The sequence below is a fragment of the Micromesistius poutassou genome, assembly GCF_964030765.1.
Source record: "Micromesistius poutassou genome assembly, chromosome: 6".
Taxonomy (NCBI): domain Eukaryota; kingdom Metazoa; phylum Chordata; class Actinopteri; order Gadiformes; family Gadidae; genus Micromesistius; species Micromesistius poutassou.
Genome location: NC_140276.1, coordinates 13,211,233 through 13,226,232, shown reverse-complemented (window position 1 = coordinate 13,226,232; position 15,000 = coordinate 13,211,233). Strand labels below are relative to the sequence as shown.

The following is a 15,000-nucleotide window of genomic DNA, read 5'->3' as shown; positions in this document are numbered from 1 at the left end:
GTCACCCCTCCTGCACTCTTTCAACTCTCATTATTTCCCTCCAGCTTGGGCTCCTCACATTGAAAGGTTACATTGTCCTCCCTTCCACCCGTAAAACACATCTGCTCTGTCAACTGCTACATGTAGACAAACATCCACCGGAACACACACATCAAAACACACACACACACACACACATACAAACATACGCATGCATGAACACACACATATGCACACAACAAACACTGAATCAAGACAAGTTCTGTCTAATTTACAGGGTTGGTCTGAGCGTGAGCATAAACAACTCCTGTGCTCTCTCACCTCTCTCACGTTTCCGCCAGATGTCCGCGGCTGTCCCTCCCACCTCCATCGCTACGGTAACATTGACGACATGACACCCGCGACCTGACTGTTTACTCTCTCCTCCCAACAGCTACAACAGCCTGACAGAAGTGGAGGGCTCCGAATTCAGGTCACTTCGGAAACTGGAGATGCTCATGTTGCACGGCAACGACATCAGCGCAGTTCACTCTGGCGCCTTCTACAACCTGAGATCCCTGCAGGTAACAGTCGTACTGGCGCCCCTGTTCAGTGCCCAGTCCAGCCGGCCTCCATAATAAATCCACCACAAATACATGACGTAATACTGTGGTGTACATGGTTTCCATAAAAACTCACACTTTTATTATCAACAGTTTTCAGAGGTGCTAGCATAATTGCACCAGGGTTTTCTAATCATTAATTAGCCTTTTAACACGATTAGCTAAACAATGGTTTAGGTGGAAATGGGCCTCTGTACACAGGGCTCTCAAGTTACATGCTCACACGCCACACTTCGTATTTCTCACACAGAGAAATGACCAGGATAGCGCCCACCAAGTTGCGCCGCTATTTATTTCATAACGGTGGAACAGGTACAGTAGGGTGACCAGACGTCCTCTTTAGCCCGGACATGTCCTCTTTTTGAAACCAAAAAATGTGTCCAGGCGGAATTTCTAAAGCCTCAAACATGTTCACATCCTACTTTCGCTGCGTTTCTCTGGGTCGTTCACAAGCTAGTCAGGCTACGCCCTCCCCTACTCAGTTCTATTTGCTTTGCATTGGTGGAAGTGAGTAGGGGGGGTGGTGAAGTAGAGCCTTCGGATTGCACGGTTCGACTGTAGCGTCATCGTCATGTTTTGTATTTATTTTTTTACCATTATTGTTTTATAAGGACAAACATTAAAAAAATTGTATCAGTGTATCAGTTGTATCAGTCACATGTTACTATACCCCCCCCCCCCCCCCCCCCCCCACAAATCTGGTCACCCTAATTTATCATATCAGACCCCCGTCCCCACCCAAACCAAACCACCACCCCGCTGCCACCGCCGCCGCCAAAATCTCACTCTGAACTCAGTTCAAAACTTGAGAGCCCTGGTACACCTATGTTGATATTCCATTAAAAATATGCAGTTTCCAGTTAGAATAGTCATTTACCACATTAACAATGTCTAGACTTTCTGATTAATTTAATGTTATCTTCATTGAATAAAAAAGTAATTTTCAAAATAAGGACATTTCTAAGTGACCCCAAACTTTAGAACGGTGCTGTATCTTAATGTTGTATTGATCGCAGCCGCAATGGAAATTAAGAAGCAAGCATCCCCCCTCCCACAAACACCTCCACCTTCACCCCCACCCAGATCCTGAAGATGAGCTACAACAAGCTGACGGAGGTGGACGCCGGCCTGTTCCAGGGTCTGGTGGGTCTGGTCCGCCTCCACCTGGACCACAACCTCATCAGCTTCATCCAGCCCTACTCCTTCTCCGGGCTGCCCGCCCTCAAGCTGCTCCAGCTGGAGGGCAACGTGCTGCGGGACCTCCACCCCCACACCTTCATCACGCTCTCCCTGCTCGGCACCTTCTGGTCCTCAGGGCTCAGGTGAGAGGTGCTAATTCAGCTCCAGGTTCTCCAGAACCTCCACACTCTGGGCCGGTGGGTTCCGTTAAGACAAAGGTCCACGGTTCCAGTTTGACTTATCAGATCGTAATTTACTGTTGTTGTGATTGAGTGATTTGAAACTCTTAAAAAGTTCTAACTTGGTACGAAGACTTAGACATACATTTTACATTGAGGGCATTTAGCATACTTAATGCACACATTCACACACCAACGGCAGAGTCAACCACGCAGGGCGACAGCCAGCTGGTCAGGAGCAGTTAAGGTGGGTTGCTCAGGGACACCTCGACACTCAGCTAGGAGGAGCCGGGGGTCGAACTAGCAACCGTCCGGTTATCCACCAACCCGCTCTACCTCCTGAGCTAAGCCGACCCCTTGTTGTACAGAGATCCAGACTGCCGCCACTGCACCTAAGAATTTGTGTACTTTGGTATGCTTTCATCCCGTGACATCTACAGGGCTCTCAAGTGTCACGCATTGAGCGTGACAGTCATTTCGGTCTTTTGTCACGCACTCCCGCCACACATTGTATTTCTCACGCGGAAAAAAACTAGGCTATATCTAACATGCCGCAGCGCCCAAAATTTCTCTGGCCGTGCCGCTCTCACTATGGAGGAATCAAGCACATCTTCCCTGGATTTCTTAGTCGAGCCTGCCACTTAGCAGCCAATCAAAAAAAAAGAAAGGGGTTACACAATAGCCAATCAGAAAATAATAACTATTGTATCTTGGTAAGATTTAACACAGCAACCAATGAAAATAAAGCATATCCTGGGTTTGTGACTGCTATAACACACACACTCTCACACACACACACACACACACACACACACACGCACACACACACGCACTAACACCTGTGGAAATTGAATAAATACTTTGTATTTGGTTGAATTGTCAGTGCCATGTGTCAAATCTTTACTGCAAGTCTGAGCAGTTATTATTAACAACAAAACACTATAATAATATAGCAATAGTATATAATATATAGTATATCATAATAATATTATTAATGAAACACCCGCGGGTGTTCTAGATACACACAATGATGAAAATGTCTCATTCTTCAACGTTCTCTGATATGTACAATTCATTTTCTGCATGTTTTCGTCTTCATTGAAACGCTCTCAGACACCTTCACCTCTCGGACAACCTGCTGGAGCAGCTCCCTGCCGCGGCGCTGCAGACTGCTCCCAGGCTGGAGGTCCTCTCGCTCCATGGAAACCCCTGGTCATGTGACTGCCAGCTCCAATGGCTGCTGGACTGGAACGCCAGGAACAAGGGTAAACAGAGGCCGGTACCCGTGAAGATGTTCCAACAAAAACCTGAAGGACTCTCGCTTTAAAATAAAACGAGAACAATGCACTATTCTTTTTCCATATGGCAGGAATCTGTCAAAGGAACAAGATTATAATTTTGCTAATCTAATTTTGTCATATTTTTTGTTTGTTTCACTAGATGCACTTCGTATTATATTCTAGTTGTACACATTATCATTTAAAGAACATAAAAACAAAAGTCATTCTAATGCTGTTCTAACACTGAGTATAGCTAGCTTAATCGCTGCCTACATCTGTCATTACACAGATGTGCTGAGAACCTTTGTGGTTGCCTCATCCCTATTTCGTATAAAATGTAGTAATTTCTTTAACCTGCTGACTGTTTGCGTTGCGGAATCGTGTAAAATGAATCAGCTATGGTACATCTACTGCCTTAGAATGCATAATTATGTAAAAAACTATATTGTGCGCGTGGGAACATCTGACGTCTGACGTGTCAGAAGCCAGGAAGGTATTAATTAGCTGTTCATGCATATCTGGGATTTATCTAACCCTGAATCTGTTGGCTTCCCATATGTTTAAAATTTTCACATTTCATGGCCTGCATTTACTTACTGGGAAAGCCTCATCTTTATTTTTTCTCTCTTTGATGTTCCTTTCTCCCTTCATGGTGATTTCTTTGAACTTCGTGTGAGTCAGTCCCCAATTCCTCGTCCCTTCCCCATGTCAATCTCCTTCGCTAAAATTAGCTTTTGGGTTTATCTGATAGTTTCGTGGTTTTGACTTGAAAGGTTTTGGGCTGAGGCCGCGTGTCCATGATAAGCTCCACAAGATCCCAGTGTCTGTGTTCGTTAAGGGACGAGCATCGGAGTTCAACCTGGTGCCAAGCTACCCTTACATGACGTTACACGCAGGCTGTAGCTTGGTGTGTCTGTCAAAGGACCAATGTTTCTTTGTTGACATACACTACCGTTCAATAGTTTGGGGTCACCCAAACAATTTCATGTTTTCCATGAAAACAGCTGTGCTTTTCAGCTTTTTTTTTGTGCTAACATCTATGACCCCGCCGCCCCCCCCCCCAGGTGTGGTCAAGTGCAAGAAGGAGCGCGGCGCTGCAGAGACGTGCGCCCAGTGCTCCTCGCCCCGACCCCTGAACGGCAGCCAGCTCCTCGACCTGACCCCAGACCAGCTGTCCTGCCAGCGCCCGACCCTCACCTCCCCTCTCAAGCGGTGGGACAGCCCATTGTGGGCGGGGTCAGAGGCGGAGCCGGACCTCCCGTACACCCGCGACCTGGAGAAACCCCTGGGCCAGCTGACATTCGTGCTTTCGGACAGCCACGGCAACAGCGCGCACGTGCTGTGTGACGTGCAGCGGCCCGGCGAGGGCGCGGCCATGACGTGGTCGGAGCGGCCCGGTTCTCTGGGCGAGGTGTCCGTCAACGTGTCGCTGGCCACCGTCCTCCAGTGCGAGATCGACCGGGAGGCGTTGCAGAACCTGTGGCGGCTGGTGGCGTATTACTACGAGAGCCCCGCCATCCTGGAGAGGGGGGCGGCGAGGGACAACGCAAACAGCACCACCTACCAGTACGCCCAGGCCATCAACGAGAACTCCCCCTACTTCACCGATCTGAAGGGCTACCTGACGGCCGAGCCAGGGTGGCTGCTCCAACACAGGGTCACGCTGCAGCTCAACCGACGCCAGACCACAAACAAAAACCTGGTGATGGACTTTTCCACCCTGATCTCCGAGGTCATAAACACCCGCCCCAGGCAGGGCCATGGGCACGGCGGCCTAGAGACCTCCTGGGCCCTGATTCGCAGAGGGACTGCAGGGCAGGTGCAGTCGGTTCTGGAGGGCGCCAAGGCCCAACTGGAATGTGACGTCGTCACCTCGGGGTCGGATGTAAAAGTGGAGTGGATGCATCCTGACCTGTCCGTCATCGAGGGGATAGATGGTAAAAGTGAGCTGTCGGAGAGCGGGCAGCTCGTCATTCTGAACGCGACCCTGGCAGACGCAGGTCTCTATCACTGCCTGGTCAAAACCCAAGCTGGAATCGACCTGGTCCCCATGAGGCTCACCGTCAAACAACGCTCGCTGAGTCCCACCGCTTTCAACGGGGAGAGAGTGAGCGTCAAGAAGGGACAAACACTTTCTCTGTCTTGTAACGTAACCACAGTGGAGCCCAGCAGGACAGTCTGGTACCTGCCAAAGAATCGGATTCTACTTCCAACACAACAGGCGAGAAGGGCAGAAGTGTTGGCAAACGGGACGTTGGTGGTGAAGAAGATGAGCCAAGACGAGGCGGGGGAGTACAGCTGCATGGCTTCAAACATCTACGGAGTAGACATGATCTCACACCAGGTCGAAGTCACCGAAGAGGAGAAGCCCAATGAGCAGAAGGTGGTAGGGACGACTGTCTCAGTGAATGGGCAGGAGGAAGGAGAGGGCTCAGGGGTAGATTACCAGGAAATCAAACGCCCTTCTGCAACACAGTCTCCTAGAAGGGTTGGAACACAGCAGAGGTTTCCTGGAGGGGTGCTGAAGAGAAAAAGAATCCAAGATCCAAACAGAAAGCCTTACAAGTCTGTGAAGGAATTAGATCCAAATCACTGGGCAGAGATATTGGCTAAAGTCAATGCTAAAGCATACACTAACATTCCCACTATGCGCACAGACTCTAGTACAAAATTGCTAACTACTGAATTAGCTAAAACCAGTAACCCCAGACGGACCTATACCGCTGCTCCTTCAACTACTGGTATTACTGCTGCTGCTGTTATTTCTACAACCACGTCTGTTACGACAACTGAAGCCACTAATTTAATCATGCCAGATATGACAACGGAACAGACTGCTACAGAGTCCTACTCCAGTGAGAGGGAGCCGGCTAGAAATAATGACCAAGTTCATCCCGAGGAGAAGCCATTAAGACCAGTTGTGAGAAGGCCAATGGTCCGGCCCAGCAGTAGTAAAGCACCATCCGTCAAAGTCAATGAGAGAATCCCAGACCTAACAGACAGCAGAACAAACGCCCCTGCGATAGTGGCCACGTCTCCCCCTAACCAACAGTCAGGAGGGAGGGTCATTGGGGGGAGAACCAGAACCTCCCAGTACTCCCCAAGATGGCCTAATAGAAGGAGGCCCCCCTACAGACACAGAAACCCATCAATGAGAAGACCTCCTCCTCATCTGAACCCTTCCCACCACTCAGTCAGCAATCCCCCATCAACGGTTGCCCAGGCGACCGCCACCCCAGCCACCACAACCACAACACCCGTACCCACAACCACAACAACCAGACCCACAACAACAACCAGGGCAACGACAACAACAACAACCGTGGCAACGACAACAACAACAACCACAGCAACGACAACAACCACATCGACAACAACAAACAAAAGGACATCGATGGCTGGAACCACAGAGAGAAACGACCAAACAGAGGATGAAGAGGATTATGATGAGGCACTTTATGATTACAAGGAGAGTGATTACTCAGATGAAAAGGAAATAGATACGATTATTAAGAGCCCCGTTCTTACTAAGACCACTACACCTAAAGAGGAAATTGATTCCAAAGTGGTGTCCTCTTCAAGTAGATATCATCTACAAGATCCAAAAACCATTCAAGAACCAAAACCAGACAATGTGCCGCGTCCAACTGAAATGACGGTTGGGAATCACAATACAGACTCAGGAGCAAACGGGAAACATGAAGAGATCAAGCCCTTAGAAGATAAGGAGAGCCAAAAAACAAGGATTGAAGAGGGAAACAAAGAGAGAGAGAAAGCAAATCCTAATCGAGTTCTGCAAGTCCACCACACACAGGGCACCGTCCATCAAACCAACCACAATAGACCAACATCTCACAGTAAACCTCACAGTTCCGTACGGGAAAATGATCCTACAGTTTTACACACAGGCAGAGAAATGACAAGAGAGGACCCTAGGCATAAAACAGAGGGGAGGCATTCTGAAAAGTCACAAACCAAACCCAGCCAAGCGTTTCCCATATCAGACCCTGTCCACCCCTGGCTTCAGCAACCAAACCAGCGAGGGGGACAGTCCCCCACGTCATTTGAAGACCACAACTCAAATGGAAAACAAAGCAAAGAGAATGTGCCAAAGGAAGGTAGTCGAGTAGAGGCTAAATCAGAAGGACAAGGGAAGACTAATAAGGCTCCGCCTCCCCACAATCCCGCATCCCCAAACTGGCCTTCCTTACATCATCATCATCATCATCATCATCATCAGCAACACCACCATGTCTACCATCCCGCTGGGACAGGGCAGAGATCTTCCCCTCGACCCCGGAAAGGTACGATCTCCCTCTGATGTGTGTTATTTTGTTCTGAGTCTTCGGATCAGGTTTCTGCTCTCAAGTTGACTAAAGTCAAGCACACAGGTAGAATCAAGCGCAGGAGAGGAGAATGAGAAGACATGGTTGGCTGTTTACATACAACTGTCGTATTATTAACTGAGAAGTAAGGGGATTTGTTTAATTGCTAAATGGAGGCCTTCTGTGCAGCCCACTGTGCAGCCATGATCATGAAATGAATCAAAATATGTTCTGTCAGAGTGCCACGTTTAGGATTGTTTTCCATTCCTAGGCCCCGGACTGTTTCCTTTCCCCACATACCGACCCTGGTCTGGGGTGACCAACCGTCCAGAGATCACAGCAGACACGGCCAAGCCAACAGCTTCATGGAGAACTAAGTCCCAACCCGCTACCTCTCCACCATCAGCGTTCTATCCCCACCACCATCATCCTGGTGGTGGCGCTGGTGGGTGGTCTCATCCCAACCCAGGGAGCGACACCCAAACCAGGGATTATCTCATGTACTCAAAGCTCAGGAACAGATACAGACAAGTAGGTCATGATGTTTTGTTCTGTTGTTCTCTCGTTCTTTTGTTTCAGGACTTGGGATGAGACTCATTAGTTGACTTCCGTTGGAAACTGCTGGATTAGAAGGATAACGTGTGGGAACGGGGTCATGGCATTTAAAGGATAATACCTGTCATGGAAACCATCATGACTCTCCTTGCTTCACTCAAACATCCATATCCAATTCGTCAGAATGTCTTGTTGTCCCGATTCTGCTGAAGGGCATTTAGTGCGAGCATGCTCTTGCCACAAATGTCAACAATAGCAACATAGCACTCGTACATGTCAGCCACTATTGAGTTTCTGAATGAAGAAACGGTGAATCGGTGGAGCTTTACAAAATGTCTTATCACATGGACCAAAGTGCTCCTGCTAATGTTTACATTCATGGCAGGCCTGCTCATGCAATGCGGTTCAGACTTTAGATTTTTACTAGTAATATTGGTAATGGATGTCTTAGTGAGGCCAGGAGAGCCTGGGTTTGATAACCCAGACCGGTTTGGTCCTTTGAGTAATATATCTACATACATTTTGAAATATTCAATAAGATATCCGACCAATTGACAGGTTGATACCTCAGGGCGTAATGGCTCAACCTCTTTAATTGATTTAAAATCTCCTTTGTGGATGTAGGCTCAGCTGGATCGCATCGCCCAGCTGGGGCGACGGGTGACCCTTCCGGTCACCCCCAGGCCTCACGTAATCACCCCTCATCACCCCTCATCCTCCGGCAATCACAGAGCCCACATTCTACCGCTGTTCAAACCCTACCCGCCAAAGCCGCCGGTGCCAACACCTCCTCTGGATGTGCCCAGCACACAGAAACCCATCCTGCCTGCCATCCCGCCTTTCTCCTCCACCTTTGACCTGTCCCCGACCCTCTTGCCACGCCCTAACACCACCCCTGTGCTCTTTTATGGAAGTCGATGGCCCAGTCTTGGAGGTTGGTGTGTTTACCATTAATAGTAGTTTTAAAGGTGCTTACACACTGCCCCGACAAACACCAACACCAAACTTTAGATAACTGCAGAAGTTGACCATCTCCGATGTTTGCTAACAAAAACCTCAATCTGACAACAGTCAACCCCTGTCAAAGGTTATGGCACACGTTGTTGGGTCAGTGTGCACAAGCACCTTAAGATGTAGTAGCAGCCAGAGTGGCCATGTCATAAAGTCAAACTATCTTCTGACAGGACGGATCAGCTCTCGACGTCCCACTGTGGTACCCCCTTTCCCCGGGCCTATTGACACTGTAGGAAGTGGCGCAGGGTACAAACCCCATATCACCACGGCAACCACAATGAGTGTGTCGGCGCTCGCAGAAAGCGATGTGTACTTGCCGTGTAAGGTTTCAGGGCACCCAGCGCCCAGCATCGCATGGACGAAGGTCTCGACGGGTAAGGAACAATGAGTACGAGATGGGGAGGTTATGAGTTATGAGTGATGTTAATCGTCAACGATCAAAATCGAAATGTTCTGCTATCCCAAGTGAACACTTTCATGCTGGATAGAGAATAAGAGATTAAGTTCAAAGTAGAACTAGAGAAAAGGCCAGTCAATGGAGTTATGTATGAAAAATACTGTAGTAAAATTTACCTGAGACACATCTACCTCATTCGTTAACCTATTCTCATATCTGCCCACCTTTGACCTCGGTCTAGGTGCCAGCATCCCAGCCGGCACTAAGCATGGACTGCGTTTCGAGGTCTTCAATAACGGCACCTTCGTCATTAAGAACGTGCAGCTCCAGGACCGAGGCCAGTACCTCTGCACGGCACGCAACAGCTTCGGGTCAGACCGCCTTGTGATCACCTTAGCCGTCCAAACTGAGCCTCCCAAAATCCACCCTCCCAAGTCCAGAGAGGTAGCGGTCTACCTGGGAAGGGACGTCCACCTCCACTGCCTCACCTCCGGCAAACCGCCTGCCAAGATCTCATGGATCCTTCCCAACAGGGCGTTGGTCCGTGATGTGGGGTCCGCCCAGACCTCCCAGTCCCAGGTGGCTCTACTGTCCAATGGGACCCTTCACATCCAGTCAGCCAATTTCTCAAGCAAAGGGGACTATAAGTGCATCGCAAGCAACGCAGCGGGAGCCGACACAGTGACGTACAACCTCCACGTGGCGGCCCTCCCCCCGAGCATCAACGAAGACCCGTCGGAGACCGTCCACGTCCAGCCAGGTCTGCAACAGTCTAGCTATGAAGTCACAATGTTGTTTTAATCTTGAAGAGAGTCAAATGAAGTAACATTGCTGTATGTGATGTGCCACGGTCCTAACAGGGATGAGTGTGTATGTCCAGTGCTCCGCCAAAGGAGAGCCAGAGCCTGTGTTGAAGTGGACCATCCCAGGAGGGGTCCACGTTAAACCATCCCAGTTCCTGGGGCGCAGGCTGTTTGTCTTTCCCAACGGGACGCTGTATGTGAGGAATGCCGCACTGGCTGATGGTGGGAGGTATGGGGCTGATGTTTGATTATTTTCCTTTACCTCAAAAATGTGCCGTGCCTTAATGCAATCCAGCTATATTTTGAGTTTATTTCATCCAATTCCATTGGAACGTTTGACTAAATGAATAGTATGTTCACGTTGCAATTTACATTTATTACAGTTATGAGTGTTCAGCAAAAAATGCAGTGGGGATCGCCAAGAGAACAGTCCAGCTTGTGGTCAGAACTGAAGCACCAGCCTTCCCTCCACCCCCTCCTCCTACTGCCGCTCTCATCCCGCTGCCCCACGACCACCATGCCGTCCCACGGCCCTCCCAGCAGCACCTGGTCTCCGCTATGTACGGGTCCACGGTCTTCCTCCACTGCCCCGAGTCCACTGGATCCACAAGGGGAACCATGTGGCAGTTACCCTCCAAGACCATCATGGATCAATACAGGTCCGTGAAACCTTCATCATCATGTTCAAACGTTTTGCTTTGAAGCCTTGTTTTGCTTGAATGCATTTCAAAGGGGTGTTCATGGAATGGAATGCTGTGATTCTTTCACACTCCCTTTCTCCCTGTTTCTCCGCAGTCCAGACAGATCCATCACTGTGTTTCGTAATGGGACTCTAAGGATCCTACATCTCACAGAAATAGATGGAGGAAACTACCTGTGTCTCTTTCAGCGTCCCAACGGGGAAGACATGGAAGTCTTTCAGGTCAGTCGTTAGTGATTAGTTAGATATCACTGTATGCCTTGAGGACTTCAACACGGCTTTAACCACCTTCATTAACTCACTGAAAGGTTTTATGTCCGGTTAATATTGGTTGATAATGAAATCATTAGTGTGTAAGTTCAAACTAAAAAAGAGTAATTGTATGTGTGTGTGTGTGTGTGTGTGTGTGTGTGTGTGTGTGTGTGTGTGTGTGTCTGTGTGTCGTATCAGGTGGATGTGTTGATGACCGCGCCCAGGATTGAACACCTGAGACCGACACCACACGTTACCTACGGACAGAACTTCCAGGTATCCGCCCTCTAACTTCTAAAATAACAATAAAAGCACCTGAAGATTGAATCCGCTCATAGTTGAACGCTATTCCATGCTCTGGTTTTCTAACTTCTTTCTAATTCTTCTTCTTCTTCTTCTTCTTCTTCTTCTTCTTCTTCTTCTTCTTCTTCTTCTTCTTCTTCTTCTTCTTCTTCTTCTTCTTCTTCTTCTCCTCCTCCTCCTTCACCCTCTTCCTCCCAGGTGGACTGTGTGGCCTCAGGTCTCCCCAATCCAGAGGTTTCTTGGAGCCTCCCGGATGGCACTGTCGTCAACAACGCTCTCCAATCGGACGACAGCGGTGTGCGCAACCGGCGTTTTGTTATCTTTGACAACGGGACGTTACTCCTCCAGCAGATGGGTAAAAAGGACGAAGGCGATTACACCTGCCATGCCAAGAATAAACTTGGCAGAGACGAGAGAAAAGTCAAAGTAGCGGTTACGCCCGACGCTCCAAAGATTAGTCCGGAATCCCATTTGTTGGCGACGGCCAGGCTGGGAGAGTCGGCCAAGTTTGTCTGCCAGGCGAGAGGGGAGCCAAGGCCCAGGATCCTGTGGATCTCCCCTGGCCATCACATCATATCCGTGTCCTCAGATCGGTACCAGGTCATGGAGGACGGAGTACTGGTGGTAAAGAGGGTGACCCTCGCGGATGAAGGGAAGTATACGTGTATCGCACGAAACCCAATCGGAGAGGATGTAAAAAACTTCCAAATGAAGGTGGAGACCCAGGAGCCTTCCATCAACGGGATCACAGGCAGGAGTACGTCGAGGGTCCTGGCCGTGTCCTTCCAGACCACCCAGCTGGACTGCAAGGCGGAGGCCAACCCCGAACCCCAGGTGTCGTGGATCACGCCCTACGGCCAACAGCTCCCCGCACCGTACGCCGGCGGTCGCTTTCGGGTGCACCCCAACGGGAGCTTGGAGTTGAGAGGCGTGAGGAAAACAGACGAAGGGCGGTATGCGTGTGTGGCCAAGAACACCCGCGGAGAAGCCACGTTCTGGGTGGAGCTCGAGGTGGCGTCGATAGCTGAAAAGCCGAGCTTTGCCGTCCCGAACATTGAAATGGTGCCGATCAAACAGGACAGCAGGGAGATAGTCCTGGAGTGCCCCGCCCGAGGTAAGCCCCACCCAGAGTTTGCCTGGATCCTGCCCAACAGAACCATGCTGCCCCCTGGCAGGGCCCTCCACCGCTTCATCCATCACCTTGGGAACGGGACTCTGAGGATTTCCCATCCGGTGGCGAACGATAAGGGAGTATACCGATGTGTGGCGAAGAATGTGGCTGGTCAAGCCGAGAAACGCTACACCCTGGAAGCAGGAAGGAAGCCGGTGATCAGAGGAGTTACAGGTAAAGATTCTGTTGTAATAAGTTCATCCATAGTTCCCATACAGCGCCAGGTCCATATATATCTTAAGCCTAATAGTATAATTGCCTATCTTGTATTTAGCGTCAAAAATAACTAACTCAAATAGATGACTTAGGCAGATAGTGATAGACCTCTGAAGAATAATTCCCGCCTCCGAGGCTCCCGGTTCCCTCAGTCAAATGTCTATGGGAAATAACGTGGCGTTTTTGAATGATCATACATTACAAACTCTGTAGGTGGCGAAGGAGTAAAAGCTGCGTCACATTTTGAACTACACACTTTTTCCATCTGGTTTCCACTGAAGCTTTGGATTGTCGGTGCCTTTAAAGTAGTTAATGATTATGAAGAAACATTATGCTAACGCAGATCTGCGCAGACTTCGGAAGTCATGACTTTCCCAAGTGTGTAGTTCAAAACGTGACGCAGCTTTTACTTCTACACCACCTACAGAGTTTGTTATGTACCATCATTCATAAATGCCATGTTATCCCATAGACATTTGACTGAGGGAACCAGAGCCTCGGAGGCGGGACTTATTCTTCAGAGGTCTATTGGAATGTAAACACCACTCTGATTGGCCTAGGATATAGCCAATGAGGCACTGTGAATCAGCAGCGTTAGGACAGTAGAGTTAGGTTAGATATCACTGTTTGGCCAAATATTACTTTTATACAATTGTGCTATGAGGCTAACGATACGTCAAAATCGTTTGTTGCCCAATGTCCAATTGCTAAGCAAAGCGTTACCAGTGAATAACAGTGATGTTGACAAGTATACATTTTATTACTCCAGGTGGGATGAAGATCACCTATGGCCACAGTCTGTCTCTGCCCTGTTCTGTGGATGACTGGCAGCAGGCGTCCATCTCCTGGACCCTACCCAACGGTCGTCTTCTGGACAAACCCCAACACACCGGCCGGCTCTCTTTCTTCGCCAACGGGACGCTCCAGCTTAAAGAGGTAGCCACGTTCGACAAGGGAACCTACGTCTGCAAAGCCTCCAACACGTTTGGCTCACACACACTGTCGTACCCGGTCACCGTGATGGTCTACCCCCCGCGCATCACCCAGGCCCCGGCCTCGGTCACCCGGATCCACAGGGGGGCCCCGGTGACGTTAGGGTGCCTGGCGTCAGGCGTCCCCAGGCCGGAGATCTCGTGGACGCTGCCCGGACGCACCACGTTGGTGCCCCACAGCCGGTTCACCGTTCAGGGGGGCATCCACATGATGGAGGACGGGAGTTTGGTTATACAAAACCCCATGCTGACAAACTCGGGCATTTACAAATGCAACGCTAAGAACGCCCTCGGGACAGACTTTAGGTCCACATACCTACAGGTGATCTAAAGGAGAACTGTTGTTCCACGGTAAAGAAGCAGCACTTATGAGATCATTGATTTTTCTCTCTCTGAAACTTGTCCTGGGGACAAGCTGGCTGAACTGTGTCCACTTAACCGACTGATAACCTATGAACGACGACCACATTTGTTTGTTACTTTGGCTTTATAACAGGAAGTGTGCATGTAGCATCGAAGAGTCCTCTGGCCGCAATGGTGTTTCATTACAACGGCCGAATAAGCAAATATCCCCTATTGAAATATATATTTGATTGCGACCTGTTTTTTGTTAAAAAGTTTAAACCTTCAGTTTTGTATATATATTATTGTCATTATTATATTTGTCATATCTTCATCTCACTAGTAAGGAAATCACGATAACTAGCTTAAGATGTTTTTAAGATGCTTATATAATTGAAACCAATGAGTGTCTAACAATCAACTTACTGCCACATCGGGTCATCTAGCAAACAGTGGCCTGTACACTGCCAGCAACACTTCCACAGCACAAATGCTCTCATTTGTCTATTGGAAGGTAAGCAGAATAACATTATTTTTGAAGAAGGTATCCAAATATCACCATCATGCCATTCAACATTCAACGTTGGTCATGTTAAATAAATGTGATGTAATGCAACATCTAAACTTATTTTTGAAATCATGCTGGTAAGATAATCTAAATAAATGGTAAAATGTTGTATGCTTGTTTATTTTTTAAATAAATTTAATCAA

At 48.9% G+C, this 15,000-nt stretch overlaps 1 protein-coding gene across 1 annotated transcript in view; it reads left to right on the top strand.

Annotated features, from left to right (window-relative positions):
* LOC311345241 (matrix-remodeling-associated protein 5) overlaps positions 1 to 14,441 on the top strand; it is a gene marked incomplete at its 5' end in the record, with an annotated part of 18,413 nt that extends 3,972 nt beyond the window's left edge. Inside the window, 16 exons of the mRNA XM_084469614.1 lie at positions 413 to 542; positions 1,665 to 1,903; positions 3,053 to 3,204; positions 4,284 to 5,845; positions 6,272 to 6,577; positions 7,187 to 7,337; positions 8,014 to 8,075; positions 8,724 to 9,033; positions 9,284 to 9,487; positions 9,752 to 10,270; positions 10,371 to 10,542; positions 10,697 to 10,972; positions 11,109 to 11,235; positions 11,464 to 11,541; positions 11,767 to 12,913; positions 13,725 to 14,441. Coding sequence (XP_084325740.1) covers positions 413 to 542; positions 1,665 to 1,903; positions 3,053 to 3,204; positions 4,284 to 5,845; positions 6,272 to 6,577; positions 7,187 to 7,337; positions 8,014 to 8,075; positions 8,724 to 9,033; positions 9,284 to 9,487; positions 9,752 to 10,270; positions 10,371 to 10,542; positions 10,697 to 10,972; positions 11,109 to 11,235; positions 11,464 to 11,541; positions 11,767 to 12,913; positions 13,725 to 14,278 — 5,989 coding nt within the window. The 3' untranslated portion in view covers positions 14,279 to 14,441. The remainder of the gene's footprint in view (positions 1 to 412; positions 543 to 1,664; positions 1,904 to 3,052; positions 3,205 to 4,283; positions 5,846 to 6,271; positions 6,578 to 7,186; positions 7,338 to 8,013; positions 8,076 to 8,723; positions 9,034 to 9,283; positions 9,488 to 9,751; positions 10,271 to 10,370; positions 10,543 to 10,696; positions 10,973 to 11,108; positions 11,236 to 11,463; positions 11,542 to 11,766; positions 12,914 to 13,724) is intronic.
* Between the last annotated feature and the right edge of the window lie 559 nt (positions 14,442 to 15,000).